At 35.2% G+C, this 20,077-nt stretch overlaps 5 protein-coding genes across 5 annotated transcripts; 1 reads left to right on the forward strand and 4 right to left on the reverse strand.

Moving 5' to 3' along the window:
• Window positions 1-2,360: 2,360 nt before the first annotated feature.
• MONOS_15909 (uncharacterized protein) lies at window positions 2,361-2,983 on the reverse strand (the record flags this gene model as incomplete). Its single annotated transcript, XM_067868812.1, has 1 exon — window positions 2,361-2,983. One exon carries the CDS (start codon window positions 2,981-2,983, stop codon window positions 2,474-2,476), a length of 510 nt encoding a protein of 169 aa, XP_067726235.1. The 3' UTR covers window positions 2,361-2,473.
• A 6,609-nt stretch (window positions 2,984-9,592) lies between these two features.
• MONOS_15910 (uncharacterized protein) lies at window positions 9,593-10,156 on the reverse strand (the record flags this gene model as incomplete). Its single annotated transcript, XM_067868814.1, has 1 exon — window positions 9,593-10,156. One exon carries the CDS (start codon window positions 10,154-10,156, stop codon window positions 9,593-9,595), a length of 564 nt encoding a protein of 187 aa, XP_067726236.1.
• A 252-nt stretch (window positions 10,157-10,408) lies between these two features.
• Window positions 10,409-10,690, reverse strand: MONOS_15911 (uncharacterized protein; the record flags this gene model as incomplete). Its single annotated transcript, XM_067868815.1, has 1 exon — window positions 10,409-10,690. The coding sequence occupies one exon, from the start codon at window positions 10,688-10,690 to the stop codon at window positions 10,409-10,411; it is 282 nt and encodes a 93-aa protein (XP_067726237.1).
• Window positions 10,691-12,126: 1,436 nt separating this feature from the next.
• On the reverse strand, window positions 12,127-14,034 carry MONOS_17660 (uncharacterized protein; the record flags this gene model as incomplete). Its single annotated transcript, XM_067870601.1, has 1 exon — window positions 12,127-14,034. The coding sequence occupies one exon, from the start codon at window positions 14,032-14,034 to the stop codon at window positions 12,127-12,129; it is 1,908 nt and encodes a 635-aa protein (XP_067726238.1).
• A 4,145-nt stretch (window positions 14,035-18,179) lies between these two features.
• MONOS_16662 (uncharacterized protein) lies at window positions 18,180-19,730 on the forward strand (the record flags this gene model as incomplete). The annotated part of the gene is made up of 1 exon (XM_067869552.1): window positions 18,180-19,730. One exon carries the CDS (start codon window positions 18,180-18,182, stop codon window positions 19,728-19,730), a length of 1,551 nt encoding a protein of 516 aa, XP_067726239.1.
• Between the last annotated feature and the right edge of the window lie 347 nt (window positions 19,731-20,077).

The raw sequence follows: 20,077 nt of genomic DNA on the forward strand, positions 1-20,077 counted from the left end.
TGGGAAAAATCATGTTCGAAGGGAAGTCATATGAGATTCTGGAGCTAATCGGATGCATGTAAGTTGAAATCGGAAAGGTGAAGAAAATATAATCTGAAGAAAATTGCCTGATATATATGAATAAATTCTTTTTGAAGATACGACAGCAATGAATCTTTTTTCATGAGCTTAATTTGTAGTTGATGGAGAAGCCAATTCAAATGGAAAATGACGAAGAAATAATATAACCTGCGCTGATTTTGTGCTCTATGAAAGATAAGTGATGATATACACACATGTTGAAAAGAAGATGGCAGCTCATGAATATGAAGTGAAATGAAAAATTATCAGAATTTGAAGAAATAATTGAGGAAATTATGAGAAAGCTCATCATTTGAAATGGTTTTTGCATCAGCTGCGCTGAAGGTGAGTGTTTGAGTTGGAACAAATGTTGAGGTGAGGAGGGTGGGAGAGGCGTCTTGGAGGAGGGAAATGAAGCCAGTGAGGGCATACTCGATGGTGGCGCATGGGGTCTGTTGGGGTCTGCCACAGGCATCAGAATTAGTTCCATTGCTGGCAACGATTTTGTTCTGAGCAATGAGTGGGAGCCAGCTATTGAACTCAGCTTTTCTAATTTTCCACGATTTCATTTAGCGTTTGATGAAGCTTCTGAATCAAATTAAAAAAATGAGATTTATCGGCTATGCAAAGGTGAGGGGAAAATGAGAAAAATAACTATTATTGTTTGATTGATTCCAATATTTTTTTTTCTTTTCATCTTTTCTGTTCTTCTTAATGATCTTTCTCTTTTCAATGTTTAATTTTTCCAATTATTTATTTACAACTTTTTTTCTGAAGTTTTATTTATTTATTTTTAGTAAATTTTAATAAAACTTGATCAAAAAATACTTTTTTACCAAAAATATAAAAAAGGAATGAATTTTTGTTTAAATAAATAAAACAAATAAATGTTTTGTCAATACATGCTCAATACTCATAAAAAATCAATTCTTATTATGCGATCAGAAAATACCACAATAGATTTTATATTTTCTATTTTTGATCTTTTTTATGATTTCAAAAAAAATCACCCATTTGTCATTTTTTTTATCACTAATATATACACCAAAAATAATTCTAATTCGGAAATAAATAATTCAATTTCGAAATTTAAATTTTTTTGTTTTGTGGAATGAATAACTTGTGTTTGGGGTTTTAAATTCTTTAAATTTTTATCTCATCAACAAATTTTGTTTATCAATATTTGAAAAATGATGCATTTTCATTTAAAAATTTTCTTTTATTTTGAATGATAATTTATTGATTGAAGTTAATTTGAAAAGGAAATAAATTTATTTTTATGTTTAAAACCGATATTATTCAAAATTTTGCCAATGAAACAATCACATTATTGTGAAGAAATAATTCAATAATCGTGATTAAATATTTTCAATTTTTATTTGGTTTTTCAATAGAATGAATTTTTATAATATCATTATTATTTGAGTGATGATTTTCGAAAATAATAAAAAATTCAAAAAATTGATTAGAATCATAATTCTATTAAAAAAAACAGTTATGTGTGTAATAATATTCGATTGGTTAAAAAATAACTTGAACTTTTTTGAAATCCATTCTCGAGAAAAATTAAAAATTTAAGTTTTTAATGAATTTCGAAATTGAATTATTTTTGGTGTATTTAGTGAAAATATTAACAATAAAAAGTATTAATGTTATTATACGTTATTGAAAATTATTTAGTTATTGTATTTTATTTTCCTCAACTTTCGAAAGAAATTTGAACACTTTCTTGGCATTTTCACAATTGACAAATTGATAAAATAAAAATTTTGTGGTTTTGTCACTTGTCAGATCTGTCATTGACAAGTCAGATCTGTCATTTTGTCTTTTTTGAAAACACTTCTGAATTCAAGCAAAAATCGAAAGCCTAATGTATTTTGTTTAGTTGTGAGGAAAATTCTCATTTGCCACAAATAGATCAGACAAAATGGAATTTATTTTGTTTGATTGCTTCGATGGAATGAAGTTGTTTTCAGATGATTTTTTGGTAAGTATACGTGTTTTTGGTAAAAGTTCAAGTTTTTATTTAATTATTTTCTTTGAAATAGTTGAAATTTATGAGTTGTTTTTAGAACTCTTTATGTTGATTAACTTTTCTGTTTTTTGAAGCCTTGAGAAAATAAAGCACTAAATGTTTTGCATATTCAATCTTCATCGCTTTTATTTTCACTAAAAGTCTTGCCAAACATTTGCAGTTATTCGATATTAACTTAGTTGTTAAGTCTCAAAAATCATAAAAAATCAACGTTCAAGGAGTAATTTTTTATTAACAACGTAAAACAAATACAAAACATATATCATTTTGAAGGAAGAAATTAATTTTCTATTTTCAATTTAAGCAAGAGTTTTTAAAAATAAATCTTTTGTAAAAGAAAATGAGAATATTGAAATCATAGGTACATGAACAAATTATTCATGTTTTTTTTTTTACAATTAAAAACTTTCTGTCTTTAATACACCCAATCTTTATCTCCTTTGTCATTCTTCTTCCGCACAGCATCATGAACAGCGAATCCCTCAAATCCACAATCAATTTCTCATGTGGGGATGAACAGGCCATTGCATCCACCAGATTCGACATCGATGAGGTGGTTGGACACAGACTCTCCGATCGAACAAATGTTGAATCTGAATCTGATGTGTCTGTGGATGAAGTGGATGAAATGGATGGTGATGGTGTTCTCTTTCTTATCTCTTCTTCCTTTTCTTCTTTCTCATCAACCTTCTCCAACATCCATTGAGGAATCTTGTCTGAATCTCTCCCCAATATATATTCCGTTGATCCACACTCACTCAACAAATGCTCTGATGACTCTGAATGTCCCAAGCTTTTCTCATACACCCTCTTCTTTATCCTCTCTTCGTTCTTCTTCTCTGCCTCCCTCTCAGCTCTCCTCCACTGCTCCTCTGGTGACATCTCCATCGTCACCTTCTCAAATGCCTTTGGACCCTACTTCACTGTGTCATTCACAATCTCTCTCAGGTCTTTGTTTTCATTCTTCGCTTATCTCCTCATCACAACCAGAACAACTCGGAACAGCAGGCCGAAGACTACGAGGAGGAGCACCAGCAAGGACGGGAGTGCTGGTGTGGCTGTTTAGGCCTGGTGGGCAGCGCTTGCAGGCTCTAACCTGTTTTTGAGGACGAGGGGGGGTGTTGCACACAAGACGCCATCAACCGCGCCAAACGGAACAGCAACACTAATTTCTGCAGCGGGGGGTGCAAAGGCAAAGGTGGCCAGCGGGACACGCCCCCGCGCCTCGCTCTCCGACACATACCCGTCGTTTGCGAACTCGTTGCAAAAGACAATCACCACACTGTCTGCGATTGTGACAAGGAGGAAAGTGAATTCGCATTGCAGGAAGAGTGACCAAAAGAGTTAAGCTCCACAAGGCTTAAGGTCTCCTGGGCCGCAAGAGATGTCAACACAGAGACGTAGAATATTGAGGTGAAGTTGGAGATGATGCTTACCTGAAGACGCTCCTCGTTCCGGATCAGCGAAGAAGGTTGTTAAAAGCACATTCACCTCCTTTCAAGCTCGCCAGAGTACGCGATTGAAAATCCTGGTAGGCAATTTTTGGGCAGGAAGACGGTTGGCTGCTTTTCTGATGGCCGTTTCGGCCAGAGGTGATGTTGCTCACAATCCGTTGTATCGTCGATGTGGATAGCACCTCCAGAGATAGACAACGTTACATCAGATGCGCTTGTTAAATTGAGATAGATGATGTCTGCTGTTGTGTTGTATTAATGAACGAAAAGATACTGTCTCAACTGTTAACATTTGTCATTGCATAGCATTCTATGTGAGCTCTTTCAATGAATAACTCCACAAGCGAGAGTTCAGGTGCAATTCTTACGCTCTCAACGCTTCCTTGGAGTGTCTGTTTATCTGCTTCTTTCTTAGAGGATGTGTCACATTACAAGAAGGTGAAGTTGGACAAAGTATTGTGTACAGAAGAGGAAGACATAGGAAGCATGGACAATTGAAAAATGCATAGGCATCTGTATTTGTGCAGTTGCAGAAAAAAGAACCAGAAAATGCGAGTTCTTTTGTTACAGTGGCAGGGAGGCAGATGATGCTGATCTGCAAAAATACCAGATATTCGGTTGACATACTGAGCGCCAAGGAGCTCTCGCACTAACTGAACTCGAAGAGGAAAGTGACAGCTGGAGGAGCTGGAGGTTAATATTTGTGAGGGCAACATAGTTGGCATCGGAGGAAAGGAAAAATGAGAGAGCGAATGCGAGGTGCAAGACTGAGCAGTTGTTTACTGGAACGTGTTCACACAACATAGCGAACAGAGAGGATTTGAGTTTCTTTTGGCAAATGAAAGAGAGATGTGCCAATTGGTGTTGTTCCTATCAACACTGTCAGAGGACGTAAATTGTAACACAAAAAAGAGGGTGAAATGTTCTATCCGGACGTTTGCAGAGGTTGCGAGGACGAAGACGAAGAATAAGATAACATAATTGAAACGAATGAGTGAAGACAATTGGGACTTTAACCATCAGTTGCTCACGCTTGCTGTTCTGGACTGGGAGCAGATAGCTTTGTGTAGCAACACCAACAGTTAAGAGTATTAGGATCGAATAAGTTTATTATACTCTTCATGCAATGATCGGAAGGATGCTTCAAGCTCTCCAAACTGCTGACTATCCTAATAATTGTTCCCGAACGAAGACACATAAATTGTTTCATTCCTGTGCTTTGCAAATCTTTTCTGCAGGTCTTCTTTGTACTGATAGATACCAAATTTGCATCTTCATATTGTGAGGTCTTTAACAAATAAAGCTCTGAAGTCCAGCAAAAACTGCTCATCTGCAATCTGTGCTTTTATCGAGTGGCAATCCACATACACGTCTCTTCCCTGATATGCGACATTGCCCTTGAACGTGATGTTCGACAGCACAAATGCTACTGGCTTGGCAGAGGCAGATGTGTTTTCCAAAAACAAGTCTCCGTTCCTTCCAGTTGATGAGCAGAAGCAGTCGGCGATTGAAGAAAACAAGCAATCAAAATGCCCTCCTTCGTTCAGTCTAAAAAAAAACAGCCACTCCATTTTTGCATCCAGAACCACCTCGTTTTTTAATTGTTGCATTGAGGATGACCATATTTGTTGGATCAATGCCTGCCCTTCGGATCATTGCGATGTTGCCAGCTGCACTCTGGACCACTTTTTCGAGTGCGTTCCATTCAACAGCAAAACTTTCATCGTCTTTTGTATTTTCATTCTTGTCTTCAATTCAAGTCCTTGAAATGCATAACCCGCTTCCATCTCCCAGATTAATGTTTTTCATCATAAGATTTATTATTTTTTAAGGATGTTGAAGATTGCACAAAAAATACTTCTCTTGAAAATCCAAGTAATTGCATTATCGCAAATATCAGCACAACCGGACTTCCATCTGCCATGATCAGCCCACATTCAATTTTGCTTTCTCCACCGTTTTCTTTTTTCATAAACTGACAGCATTTCAAACGTCACAATCCTTCGCTTGAACAAACATGAATCTAATTGTTTACGGCCAGTGAATGAAAATAGCAGAATAAAGCTTATTAATTCGAACTTGGTTATTCCTTGAATGTTTATTACTGCTTCCTCTGATCCTTCAAGTGTAGAGTAACATTCCAAAAAGCAAATGTTGCTATTATCAGATTTTATTGAAGCTACGCTGAGCCCCACACATTTCTGAAGAACAGCCTTCCCAAAGACATAAATATTATTTTCATTTCTTTCAGGCTATCGATCCAAAGAATAATCTATAAAAAGGCATGGATAATTTGAGAATCCACAAACGCTCACACACACATCACAACATTCGCCTCCTATGAACATTTCTGAGTCAAGAGAAATCCAGAAATAAAATAATGGAATGGCTTTCGTTGTATCACATCCATCAAAGCCTTTCAATGAATCCATGGATATTCCAATTAGGAGCTTAGTCACAAAGGAAAGCATGGAGTTGGTAATGTTCTTTGTCAAGAAAAAAGATTCAACAAACATGACATCTCCACATCTTGCGGCATTTGGCTTGCCTGCATCTAATACTACGAAAAATTATTTACAATGGATCATTACAAACAAACATTTATAAAATCTGCGATTCGAAACAAATTCTCTCTTTTTCAGCGTGCACTGTACATCCTGTGAATATGCATATGATATTATTCAGCTTAACTTTTCCATTTATCTGTGTATTTATTGCCCTTTCTCTGCTAATGATAGATAGCTCACAATACTTTTGAAAAACGCCTTCTTTGATGTTCATTGATGAATATTCTTTTTCATAATTTTGTTATTGACATTTGCACTGTTTTTGCTTTTTGAAATACTTTTTGTTGCGTTTATATTGCATTGTCTAACTAGAAAATATTTGTTTTCTCCAGTTAATAATCAAACATCCATTTTTTGGGAATCTCTTTAAAATATGCTTTCTAAATATTCTAAAACAGAGGAACGTTTTAATTTCTCATATCATTCGACCGAGTTTGCACTAAATTTGAATTTGCGAAAATAACCCCAGAATAAGCTTCATCTTCTTCGATTTTAGCATTGGAAATAGCAAATTAACTTTCAGATTCATTTATTATGCACAGAAGATTTATCATTGAATAATTACAACTTTTCAATGTGAATAGAATCAATTATTTATCGGTGCCCAAAAAATTAATCGGAATCTAAATTTTCTGGCTCTCCAGAGCACTTTTAGAAAAAAATTAAATGACAGGAAATTTTCAAAATATTTTTTATAATTATTCCTGTAAATATTTAGGGTCATAATTTTTCAATTTTTGTGAAAAGAACTGGAATTTTTAGTTTTATTTTTTAGATCAAATACTTGCTCATATCTCAACAAGTTTTTTATTCTGAGGATTTTGAGTGTTGTAATTGGTATTAAACCTGTCATTTTTATGTTTTTTGTTATTTATTGTTATCAAACACTTCGTTTTTATTATTGTTTTTTCTGTTTATCGACATTTCAAAAAAATGAGAAAAAAATGAAATTTGAGATTGTATTATATTTTTATGTTGAAAAATCGTTGAAAAAATGAATATTATGATCATCACAAAAATTTGAAATGAAAGAATGTGATTTGAAAAAAAGGAAATAAAAATACACAAAAACAAGTATTTTTGTATTATAATCACGATCACAAAAATATAAAGATTTTCTTCTTTTTGTATATTTTCATTTGTTGATAATTTATATGTTTTATCTTTTTAATTAACGAAAAAACTTATATATTCAAATGTATTCTTCAATTTGTCGAAATATAGTGAAATGAAAAAAATAATAAAAAAACGAAGTGTTTGATAACAATAAATAACAAAAAACATAAAAATGACAGGTTTAATACCAATTACAACACTCAAAATCCTCAGAATAAAAAACTTGTTGAGATATGAGCAAGTATTTGATCTTAAAAATAAAACTAAAAATTCCAGTTCTTTTCACAAAAATTGAAAAATTATGACCCTAAATATTTACAGGAATAATTATAAAAAATATTTTGAAAATTTCCTGTCATTTAATTTTTTTCTAAAAGTGCTCTGGAGAGCCAGAAAATTTAGATTCCGATTAATTTTTTGGGCACCGATAAATTATTGACCCTATAGATCGGAACAAAAATATTCAAATAATTAATATTTATTAATGGTATTTAATATAAGTTCACTTCTTCAAAAACAAATGTTTGTCATTGTTTCTGTTAAAAAATTATCAAAATCTTATTTTCGATTAACTCAATAATTTATTTGATGAATATATTATGTGTCACAATGATCGAATATGAGTGACACAACTTTTTTTATTTGTCATGTCACATAGGCTAACTTCGTATGAAATTAGCGTTATCGAAACAATATTTGTGTATCATTTGTTAACAATAATATAAAATATTTCACTTAATATTATGGGAATGGAATGATTAACATTTTTTGATCATTTGTGATCTTTTATTCAGATCAATAAAACGTTTGTGACTATTCAAAAAGAATGACAAATTAGATGAAATTTGAATAAAAAATTTCATTTTGAATAACTTCATTTTAATAAAATAAAATACTGATTTATTTGACAAAAACACACTATATTCAATTATACTCGCTTTATTTAGGAATTCCCGACTTCATTTGAGTTTCTGTTTGATTATGATTTCATTAAGAACAGAATAAAGAACATAATAAGAAAAACGCAGATATACAGATCACCTCCGAGATAATGAGTTTGATCTTAAACTATGGGTGGTTTGAGTGAAAACTTCGCTCTCCCAAAATGACGTGGAATAAAAGGGGCGAGATGAAAATATAGACAATAACATTAAAAATTAAATAATAAAATAATGCATTGTCCACTTCACTTCACCACAGACTTCGCCTTTTAGTCTTGGTCACGAAGAGCAGAGGACAGAAGAAATTATCACTTGGAGCTGTCTTCTGCAGGCTGTGGAGTGATCTGGTGATGCAAGTGTTATGCAAGGAGCAGAAAGAAAAACCACTCTTGCTTCCGCGAGGCGTGGAAAAGAAAACTGCTTGTGCAGCGCTCTGCCTTTCGCTCTTCTGCTGATCCAGCAGAGCAACCCTAATCATCACACGCTATGTGGGCTAGTCTGACTCTTCTCTTTGCAAATCGTTTATAAACAAATCAAGTCGTATGATTATTCATAAAACTTTCAATTCATTCCATATTTCTTTGTCCACGTTGTGGGTGCAACCTGGTGGCTTCGGGCGGTTAATCTTTCTTTCCTACCTTGGATGTCTCGCCCCTTTTTTCTCGTCATCTTCTCACTTGCATGTTTCTCTCTTTATCACCCAGCCGCTTTAAGTCTCTCCATCCGCGTTCGTATTATTTCGGAGCAAACCTGTCTCACTGCATTTTTATTAATGCGCAATAATGCAAATCAACAAACGCAAGGAGCAGGTTTGCTCCTCAATAATGAGTCTTGAAATCCCTTTTTATTTATTTATTTTAATTAAATAAAACTTTAATGTATTAATTTATTTATTAGAAATGATCTTGTACCCTCCTGCCTAGCACAATGTCGTGCAGCGGATGAACAGAAAAACTGCGGATGAATGTGCGGCCCTTGTCTCTACTCCATCCCTCTCTTGGAGTGTTTCCGATTTGTTCTTGATCTGGTGTTAAATGTTCCTGCAGTCTTGGCCATTTGTCCTATGCTTCTCTCTCCGCGTTTCTTCATATCAGTTTCATGTTTTTTCTGTGAGGCAGTGTGTCTGCCATCCGTCAGCTCCATAATGCTGTGGGGAATTATGGAGGTTGTCTCCCCACATTTGGGGAGTCAGACTTAGTCACTTTCCTGGTGTTTTCTCTTTTTACGATTAGGCCCTCGTCTCTTCGACCTCTTCCTCCTGTTCATATCCACTTCTCCCCCAGCTTGTGAATTCTCTCTTGTGTATTCCTTTATTCCCAATTCTGTATTCTCATTTCTTATATCCTCTCTCTCGCTGTCCTTCTCCTACTTGTCTCCCTTTTTCGCAAGGGGTACTAGGCCGCCGATTGTATCAAGAATTTATTTTGTATTTTGAATAGGTAACACATTATAATATTCCTGGATCACTCTTGAACCTGGAGCCCATCTCGCGTACACATTGATCGCTTTCCAATCTGCACCTTCTTTTTTAGCAAAGCGCGTTGTCACTGCATGTCTAATCGAGTACGAGGTAAATGTTTCCGGTATTCCGTTCTCTCTCAGAATTGCTGTTAACTCTTCTTTGATTCTCTGCAAATTCGCAGGTTGATTCTCACAAATATCAAACCACACATGTTCATCCTTGAACGTTGTCTTTGTAAATTCTCCCCAACGTTGGAGCGCTGCAACAGCATCTATACGTGGGTTTGTATGTTTATCTATGATAACCTTAACCTTCTCTCCCCCGGATGTTTTTGTTTGTACTTGTGTCTGGACTAAATAATCTTTAAATATTATTGTATCACTTCTCATTCTTTCCAGCTCTGCTGGCCTTAAAGCCCCGAATATCATGGTCAGGACGAGAGCTCTCCTTTGGAGGGTCTGTGGGTCTTTCATATCATGGGTGGCTTCTGCCCATTTCGTGATGATTGTCAAGTCCCACATTGATTTGTATCGTTTGCCCCTTCTTGGCTTATCCCACACATAAGTCTTCAGAAATATCTCTATGTACTTCCCATCAATTTTCGTCTCTCAAAACAGATTAAAAAAATCCAGCACTTTCCGAACTGTCTGATGAATCACTCCACTTGACAGTTTTGTATTCGAGAGTATTTCAGTTAACTCTGCAATGATCCACATGGCATCTTTGGTTGTGAGGGGGTCAGTGTCATCCATGCTCTCTCTATCTAGGACTTGTTAAAAATTCCTCAGCGCTCTCCATGTATCCCTTTCGTTCTTTTGATTAGTCAATATTGCTGCTGCTATGTCCTTTGCTCCAACGTGTTCTCCCCATGCTTGAAAGAGGTCCATTCCAGGGATATTTTCTTCTCCAGTGTAATGCTTATCACCTCTCCTGGGGGTAACTTCCTTTCTTCCATTCTCATCTTCGCTCACGGTATCATGCACTCCTGAAGTGTCCCCAGGGTCTTTATCGAATGCCCAGGCTGCAGAAGCGGTGTCCAGGTCTGCCCCCACCATGCTGAAATAATCAGAATCTTCAGTTCCCTCTGAGCTTCCTTCATCTTCCCCCTCAGGATCTGTCCAATGTTTCTCAGGTACGGGTGGACTAGCACTATCTCGTTTTCTAGCATTTCTTTCTCTCTTTCTTTTTTCTCAGAGAGGATAGTTAACAAATAGTTCCGCAGGGCACAGGAGCAGTCGGGTTTGAAATTGTATCTAGTGTTCTAAGTGCGAATATTTGTAATATCTCTGTGACTTTCTCCCCCTTCAGTGCATTGTCCGGCTTTTTCGCCATCCGGCTGAGTGCATCTGCTTCCGTGTTTTGTATTATAATCTTGTGGCAAAGTGAGGCTCTTTTTCCTTATAACTTTACACGATATTTTGTAACTAATGTTCTCTGGATAATCCCTTCACAATGTGCGTCTTGTTGTTCGACATTTTCAGCTGTGCACTATTTTTTATTCTAGATGGGGGAAAATATGGACTTTCAAGCTTTTATTGTTAAAGATCTAAAAAAAAAATTGTTTCACTCATACATTTCTTAAACTATTTCAGACTATAAAATAAATAGGATTCTCATATCTATTAACATGTAACATTGATATCACTATTTTATATTTTGTGACATTTCATGAATGTCAAAATATGAACACATATTTAATGAATTTTTTGAAAACCAAAAGTTAATCAAAAGTGCATAATTCATCAATGAAAATGCCTGAAGTTAAATATTTTGTCCCAGATGATTTATTAAAAGCCCAGATCCTGGTAAATTCAACAATATTTTCCACTCTTACTATTTTCAAAATTCGATTTAATTCTTTTCCCTCGCCGTCTTTGTCTGATAGTCTAACAGGTTGTTTGAATCATTTTTATTGCGGATAATAAGGATCTTCATTGAATTTGAGTATTGGCGAAGTGAGATCTTAAGCAACCCATAGGATGAATCTTATACTCATTATCGAGGAGTAAACCTGCTCCTTGCGTTTGTAGATTCGAAGCATTACGAATTTCCTAAATAAACAATATCATTAACAATTATGCACAACGATGCTACTGAATTTTCTCATCATTGTTGCCCAACTCATATTTTCCTTCACCTGGAAGCTTAAGATTCCCACTCACATGCTCCATCTCAATGTATATCGCTCCAGACTACACATTTTCTGCCTTTCACTCATTGAATGTGCATGCTTTTGTCCTTCCCATCTCACCTTCGAATTCTCCTCTCCCAGCTCTATCTCCAACACTGCTGTCTTCCCACTCTTCGGCTTCACTCCTTCCATTCGAAGCCCTTCTTCAACCAAAATCATCCCGTTTGTCTCTTCTGTTTCTTTATTTTTATTATCCTTTTTGATCTCTTTTCCCTCTCCGATTATTCCATTTTTGATGCTCATTGCTGCTTCTTTTTCCACTTCCACATTCTTCATTTCCACATCCTCTATCACAACTTTCTATGCTCCTTCAACCGAATACGGTGTCACTTTGAACAAAGCTGTTTCCCCATCATTAACACATTTAATACCTGTCATCATCAATGTCCCTGCACTCACCTTCACAAGATGGATTTTTATTTCTTCCCCTGTATTTGTAAGCATCCCAAGTGTATTGGTCGATGTTGTTTGCTTAAAATCACAAGTGTCAATTGTTAGTGATGTTGATTCTGAATCAGCATGAATCAAGGCATATGTGCTTGAACTATCTTTCTGTTCATTTGCGACTAGTTCAGATGCTGATTTGAAATCAAACACCAAATTCTTGAATGTCACTGTTTTTTGACAGGTGAATAAATCGCTTTCAGAAATATTGCTACAATCTATCTCGACTTTTGTGTCAGCTTCATTTCCAGTTTCCTCTGCTTCTACCACTCCTTCGATCGTAATTCCTGTCTCTTTTGAGAATGTCACAGCATCTGCTTTAAGAACTTCTTGGTTTGATTTTCCTTTTTCTTTTAATATTTTAATAGAAAATTCTCCTGGACCTTTTGATTTATCCAATAAATCATTAGCTCCTTTTATTGTTGAAAATGGTTTTGTTTTTGTTCCATCTGCTGTGCTATCATCTTCTCCTCCACTTTGAACATATGCCTCATGTGGATCAAAATATATTGCAGTGAAATCAATATCTTCACTTACATTAGCTCCCTTAGCTGCAACAAACCAGTCATTTGTTCCTTTCATATAATTTTTGGCAAATTTCTTTTTCATTTCTGTAGCAATCGTCTGTAACTTTTCACTTTTCACATCAAGATACAAAAATGTCTGTTTATCTGAACCAGCTTTGCACCCACTAACTGTCAATTTATCTTCCTCAGACCATGTCAATTGATTTGCATTTGAAATATTTGGCATCTTCAGATATATCCCACCTGATTTCCCATTGGCACATTCACATGATGTAAATGTTGTTGTTGCATTTGAAATTCGTGAACTTTCTCCTATATTAAATGTGCTATCTGATTGATCACTTTCAACATACAATGCTCCACTTGTGGCATTAGATGCTTCTGTTGATATGCAATTGGCAAATGTACACCCATGGACATTCACTTCAATCTTAGTATCACTATTGTTTCCCCCAATCTTCACCACTGCACTTGCACTCGACTCTATGTTATTCAATGTCGATGCAATCAATGTCACTTTTGTTGCTTTGTCAAACAAAAACGGAGTGGTTGAAAACTTAGCAGTGTTGTTATCATCACTGAAAGATACTGCCTCCATGTTGAATTCACCTGCTTCCACTTTTACTAAATGTATATTGGCTGTTTCTGTTTCTGTTGGACGAACAAATTGGCAAGTGCTAATTGTCAGATTAGGTGAGAGTGGAGATGATTTTGTTGTCTTGAATGAAAGATCAGACAACACTTGAGTTGATCCCCCTGAATTTGCAACCAAACGGATAATAGCCAACGTGTTGTCATCATTAGATGGATTTCCAAGTGACACTGGATATATAAACTTCAGATACTTGAATGTCACATTTTGCTTGCAAGTGAACAGATTCTTGTTAGTATCACTTTCATCATTTTCATCATTAAGATATGTACAGTTTATTTCCACTAACTCAGGAGTCCCATTTGCACCTTCATTTTGTTTTCCTTGGATCATTAATGGTTTATCTTTATCAAATTCATTCACTCCTGCAATTAATGCAGATGTATTATTTTCTTGCTTGATAATTGTAATGTTCAATTGTTCTGCATTTTCATCATTAAGCTTTGTCAATGCCTCACTAATCTTTCCAACAGGTTTAGTTTCAGTTCCATCTCCACCAGTTGCTCCACTTTTAACGAACACTTCTTTTACATTTTCAGAATATATGGAAAGCACAACTTGTAAAAATACAAATGTCAAAAACATTTTCAATTGATGTTCTTTTCTCAATTCAATCAAAGATCTACAGACACATTAATCGTACAATTGTTGTTGTAATTTATGGTTTGAAACATACTTTGTATTTTTTGGTATTTTTTCGAATTATTGAAAATTTTCATATTTCATTAGAAAGAGTGTATTCATAAATATTACTCATAGAAAATTCCTTTTTAAATTATTGATAATCAATAAAAGTCATTGTTTCATTTTTTCACTGATTATTATTTGTAGAGATTGGTTCACATTCAAAATACTGGACTTGACATGTCTAATAATGTGTGAATTTTTCAAACAAAATTATTTTTCAGAAAGTGTTTCTGATTCTTGTGAGTTTTCCTATTATCTGTGCTTTTGATATGAAATGAATAAGGACAAATTGTGAAAATAAATGAAACAAACATTGAGTTGGAAGGGTTAATAATGTTTAATTGATAACATTTTTGTGAGACTGAGTTCACATGAAAAATAAAGAAACAGAATAAATATGATTTGTTTTTCTGGGTATGTGTCAATTAAATAAAGGGTATAACAATTGTCATAAGTGTATTTCGAATTAATACAATACCATTTTTGTTGACATTCAAATGGTGCAGTTTTTAATGGATAAAAAAAAATACATTCCATTAGTTGTTTTCAATAATGTTCTTCATTTATTGAATTCATGATTCAACATACTTCCATACAACAACCAGTGATGATTTTTCTCTCATTGAGCACAATCACATGTTGAATCATTGACAAAAGCCAATGGAAAGAGAAACATTTGATAATAATGATAATATTCATGTTTTATTGTTTAATTGTTTTGTTGTTTAAATGTTTGTTTGTTGTTCAATAAATAAATTGATAGATGCACAAAACAAATTGAAATGATTGAATGTTTGAAAAGCATTTGTGTTAATTTAACATATATTTGTTTAATGTTTTGTTCGATGTGTGAAGTGTGTGGACAAACTGCCAGTGGACAGCAACTTCTTATGGAAACACACACGTATTCATCAATGACACAGCAAAAGGCACAGTAATATGTGTGGGCTGTCATAGTGTCAAAGTAATCTCAACTTCACTTTCCTTCCATTCTTCAAAATGAACACCTTGCTGAATGTTTGAATGTGTTTGTGAGGATCAACCAAACATTTGTCGATGAAGATCTGTTCTTGTTCCATGTTCCATGTTCCATGTTCCATGTTCCATGTTCCATGTTCCATGTTCCATTCCATTCCATTCCATTCCATTCCACATGTGAAATGGCAGAGATGGGCTTGGAATGGATACAGATGGAATGATTGCAGGAAAGGAAATGGACCATCATTGATGGACTTTGTTGTTGTAATGTATTTCGAATTGGAGAAAGAATAATAAATGACTTTTAGTCTCACTCTTGAAACAAAAGAACATGATGAGGTCAAGATGTTGTCCATGGAAAGGAAGCCAAGAAAATGTATGTCTGAGTTTATTCTGTCAATAAAAATAATTTTTATAATAATACAAATTTTTGTTTTTGGAACATGTTTTCAGTTTTCATGTATATTTATCAAACAACAGAGGGATACAGCGAAACAAGAAACAGAAGAAGAAGAAGGATTGTTGGTTTGATATGATTTGTTTGGGAGTTGTGAATGGAGTGTTTTTGATTCATTATGATGTGACAGATCTTCCTATTATTTATTATGAGAAAACACAACAAGAACTTTCCATCAGCAAAATCAAAGAGATCATCCGATATCATTTGATATCATCAGGAACATTGTATCTTTTGTTCAGTTTGTCCATGAGCTTGATTGGGAGTTTTTGAAAAGTGGATGAAGATATGGTGATAGTTTTGAAGAAACAAGAGTGGATGAGAACCACTTTACAAGAGATGGAGCAAATGAGATGGAAAAGCTGTCAAGATTTGTAGATCTTTGATTGAATTGAGAAAAGAACATCGTTTGAAAATGTTTCTAACATTGGTATTTTTGCAAGTTGTGCTTTCCATATATGCAGATGGTGATGTTAAAGAAGTGTTTGTTAAAAGTGGAGGAAACGGAACTGAAGGAACATCAAATGACCCTGTTGGAACAATTAAAGGAGCATATGATAAGCTTACTGATGAAAATGCAAAAGGATACAACATTACAATTATAAAGCAAGAAGATGGTCAGCCTGCATTAATTGCAGGAGTGAATGAATTTGATAAAAACGTTTCATTAATGATCCAAGGAAAACAAAATGAAGGTGCAAATGGGACTCCTGAGTTAGTGGAAATAAACTGTACATATCTTGCTGAGGGAAATAATGAAAATGAAAACAAGGATCTGTTCACTTGTAAGCAAAATGTGACATTCAAGTATCTGAAGTTTATATATCCGTTATCACTTGGAAACGCATCTAATGATGACAACACGTTGGCTATTATCCGTTTGGTTGCAAATTCAGGGGGATCAACTCAAGTGTTGTCTGATCTTTCATTCAAGACAACAAAATCATCTCCACTCTCACCTAATCTGACAATTAGCACTTGCCAATTTGTTCGTCCAACAGAAACAGAAACAGCCAATATACATTTAGTAAAAGTGGAAGCAGGTGAATTCAACATGGAGGCAGTATCTTTCAGTGATGATAACAACACTGCTAAGTTTTCAACCACTCCGTTTTTGTTTGACAAAGCAACAAAAGTGACATTGATTGCATCGACATTGAATAACATAGAGTCGAGTGCAAGTGCAGTGGTGAAGATTGGGGGAAACAATAGTGATACTAAGATTGAAGTGAATGTCCATGGGTGTACATTTGCCAATTGCATATCAACAGAAGCATCTAATGCCACAAGTGGAGCATTGTATGTTGAAAGTGATCAATCAGATAGCACATTTAATATAGGAGAAAGTTCACGAATTTCAAATGCAACAACAACATTTACATCATGTGAATGTGCCAATGGGAAATCAGGTGGGATATATCTGAAGATGACAAAAATTGATAGTGCAGAAAAACTGACATGGTCTGAGGAAGATAAATTGACAGTTAGTGGGTGCAAAGCTGGTTCAGATAAACAGACATTTTTGTATCTTGATGTGAACAGTGAAAAGTTACAGACGATTGCTACAGAAATGAAAAAGAAATTTGCCAAAAATTATATGAAAGGAACAAATGACTGGTTTGTTGCAGCTAAGGGAGCTAATGTAAGTGAAGATATTGATTTCACTGCAATATATTTTGATCCACATGAGGCATATGTTCAAAGTGGAGGAGAAGATGATAGCACAGCAGATGGAACAAAAACAAAACCATTTTCAACAATAAAAGGAGCTAATGATTTATTGGATAAATCAAAAGGTCCAGGAGAATTTTCTATTAAAATATTAAAAGAAAAAGGAAAATCAAACCAAGAAGTTCTTAAAGCAGATGCTGTGACATTCTCAAAAGAGACAGGAATTACGATCGAAGGAGTGGTAGAAGCAGAGGAAACTGGAAATGAAGCTGACACAAAAGTTGAGATAGATTGTAGCAATATTTCTGAAAGCGATTTATTCACCTGTCAAAAAACAGTGACATTCAAGAATTTGATATTCGATTTCAAATCAACATCTGGACAAGTGAAAAATCAATTTGAAGGAAATGAAGGACCATATGCCTTGATTCATGCTACTGATGGATCAGTTTCTCTAACAATTGACACTTGTGATTTTAAGCTTACAACACAAACAAATACACTTGGGATGCTAACAAACACAGGGGAAGAAGTGAAATCTCATCTTGTGAAAGTGAGTGCAGGGACATTGACAATGAACAAGGTCGAATGCACTTCTGAGAACGAAGTGAAATTTTCAGAGACACCATTTTTGGTTGATGGAACAACAACAGCAGTGACAGCTGTATCATTGACATCATTGAATCTGAAGAAGATAACATCAAATGGAAGTGCTGTTATAAAAATTGTTGGAAATACAGACACAGCTATTTCAGTGAAATTGGACACATGCACATTCACAGAATGCAAATCGGAAGATGCATCAACAGATACATGTGGAGCACTTTATGTGAAGAGCGAACATGCAGAAAGCACATTCTCCATTGGAAACACTGGGAAAACAACATTTGAAAATTGCACATGTACAAAGGGGAAATCAGGAGCAATATGTCTGGAAATGACAGGAATAACAAAAGCAGATGAACTGACATGGCCAGAAACAGGAACCAATTTAGAATTTACTGGATGCAAGGTTTCAGATTCAGATGCAACTTCGAATGCTGAAAAGAACACAGGATTGTATTTAGATGTGCCAGTCAGCCTTCACAGAGACATTGCAAAAGCGATGAAGCAAAGCTTTGCATCTGGATACAAGAAAAATGAAAATAAATGCTTTGTTGTTGCAAAAGGAACTGATAATGAAAATGAAGTTGATTTCACAGAAGTGTATTTTGATCCGAACACAAATGTGTATGTGAGTCCAGCAGGAAGTGATGATAACAACGATAATGGATTGAGCTATGAAAAGCCAAAGAAAAAACTGGATTCAGCATATAAATTGCTTGGAGAGGGTGTTGGAGGAGAAAAGTTCAAGATCAACATCATCAAAACTCATGAATCATTCAAAGCTGCAGCTGTTACACTTGAGAAATTTTCATTGATAACTATTGTGGGTGTATCCAAAGCAAATGGAGAAGAAAAAGAAACAGAAGTGGAGATTGATTGTAATGTTAAATCAGAAAGTCATTTGTTCACATGCAAGAGTGAAGTTGAGTTCAGAGGAATATCCTTCTTGTTCCCATTGTCATTGGATGAGCCAGAGGAATCAAATACCGATCCACATTCATTGATTGTTGCAGATTGTGAAAGTGCTAAGTTGAGTATTGTGAACTGCAAATTTGTGAGACCAGAGCCAATTGCACCCAGAAATGATGAAGAAATTGCCAAATTCCATCTTGTGAATGTGACAGAAGGAGAACTTATAATGAGTGGAGTTGAATGCAAGGGTGATAATGAAGTGAACTTCCAAGAATCACTGTTTGTTATTAACGAATCCTCTTCAGTCAAATTAGATACAGTTGAGATCAACAAAGTGAGTGTGACAGATGGAGCAGCAATCAACATCCAAGATGCAGCTGAAAAAGCATCGAGTGTTCGAATAGAAGGGTTGAGCATGAATGGAGTGAAATCATCGAAGGGATTGTGTGCAGGTGTATTGATCAAGATGGTTGATAATGGTTCGAAAGTGGAAATGGGAAGAGAAAAGAAATGTTCATTCAAATCGTGTGAAGCAGCAAGTGGAAAGGCAGGAGCTATTCTCATTGAAGTGAAAGATGCAGTTGATAATTTGAAACTTCCAGGTGAAGGCAAACTTGAGTTAGGTGACAACAAAGGGAAAGATTCATCGGTGGCATCACTGTGCATCATTGCTCCAGACTTTGATAAGTTCAGCCAACAGAAAGACGCCTTTGCATTTGCGAAGGACTACAACGATGGCAACAAAGGATGGATTGTGGGGGCAACAGATGAAGAGGCTGCTCCTGAAGATGTGTATGAGAAATACCTGAAGGAGAAGAAAGATGAGCCAGAACCAGAAAAGAAGAAGAAGATGAGTGCATGGACTGTGGTTGCTATTGTGGTTCCTATTGTGGTTGTGGTGGTTGTGGTGGTTGTGGTGGTTGTGGTGGTTGTGGTGGTTGTGGTGGTTGTGGTGGTTGTGAAGAAGTGAAGATAGAAGAATAATTATGATGATGTTGGAAGAGACAAGGGATAGGAGATGAGGAGCAATGTGTTAGAAAGATGGTATCTGAGAAGAAGAGAAAGAGTGGGAGGAGTAAAATTCTTAACTATCAATTGATATTTTTATTTTTAATTTTGTGTAATTACCCGTCCACAATATTGCTGCTGATTGTGAAAGATTATACAAATGTGAATGTGAAATATGTATTTATATTTGTATATGTACACTATTCTTTTTATTCACAATTCACTATTTCCAGAAAAGCCTTGGAATGAGTTTGAGGGTGGAGGAGAAGAAGAGAAGAAGAAGAGAGAAAGGCTTCTGATGTTTGTGAT

This window comes from Monocercomonoides exilis (genome assembly GCF_001643675.1).
Source record: "Monocercomonoides exilis strain PA203 chromosome Unknown scaffold26-1319188, whole genome shotgun sequence".
Taxonomy (NCBI): domain Eukaryota; phylum Preaxostyla; order Oxymonadida; family Polymastigidae; genus Monocercomonoides; species Monocercomonoides exilis.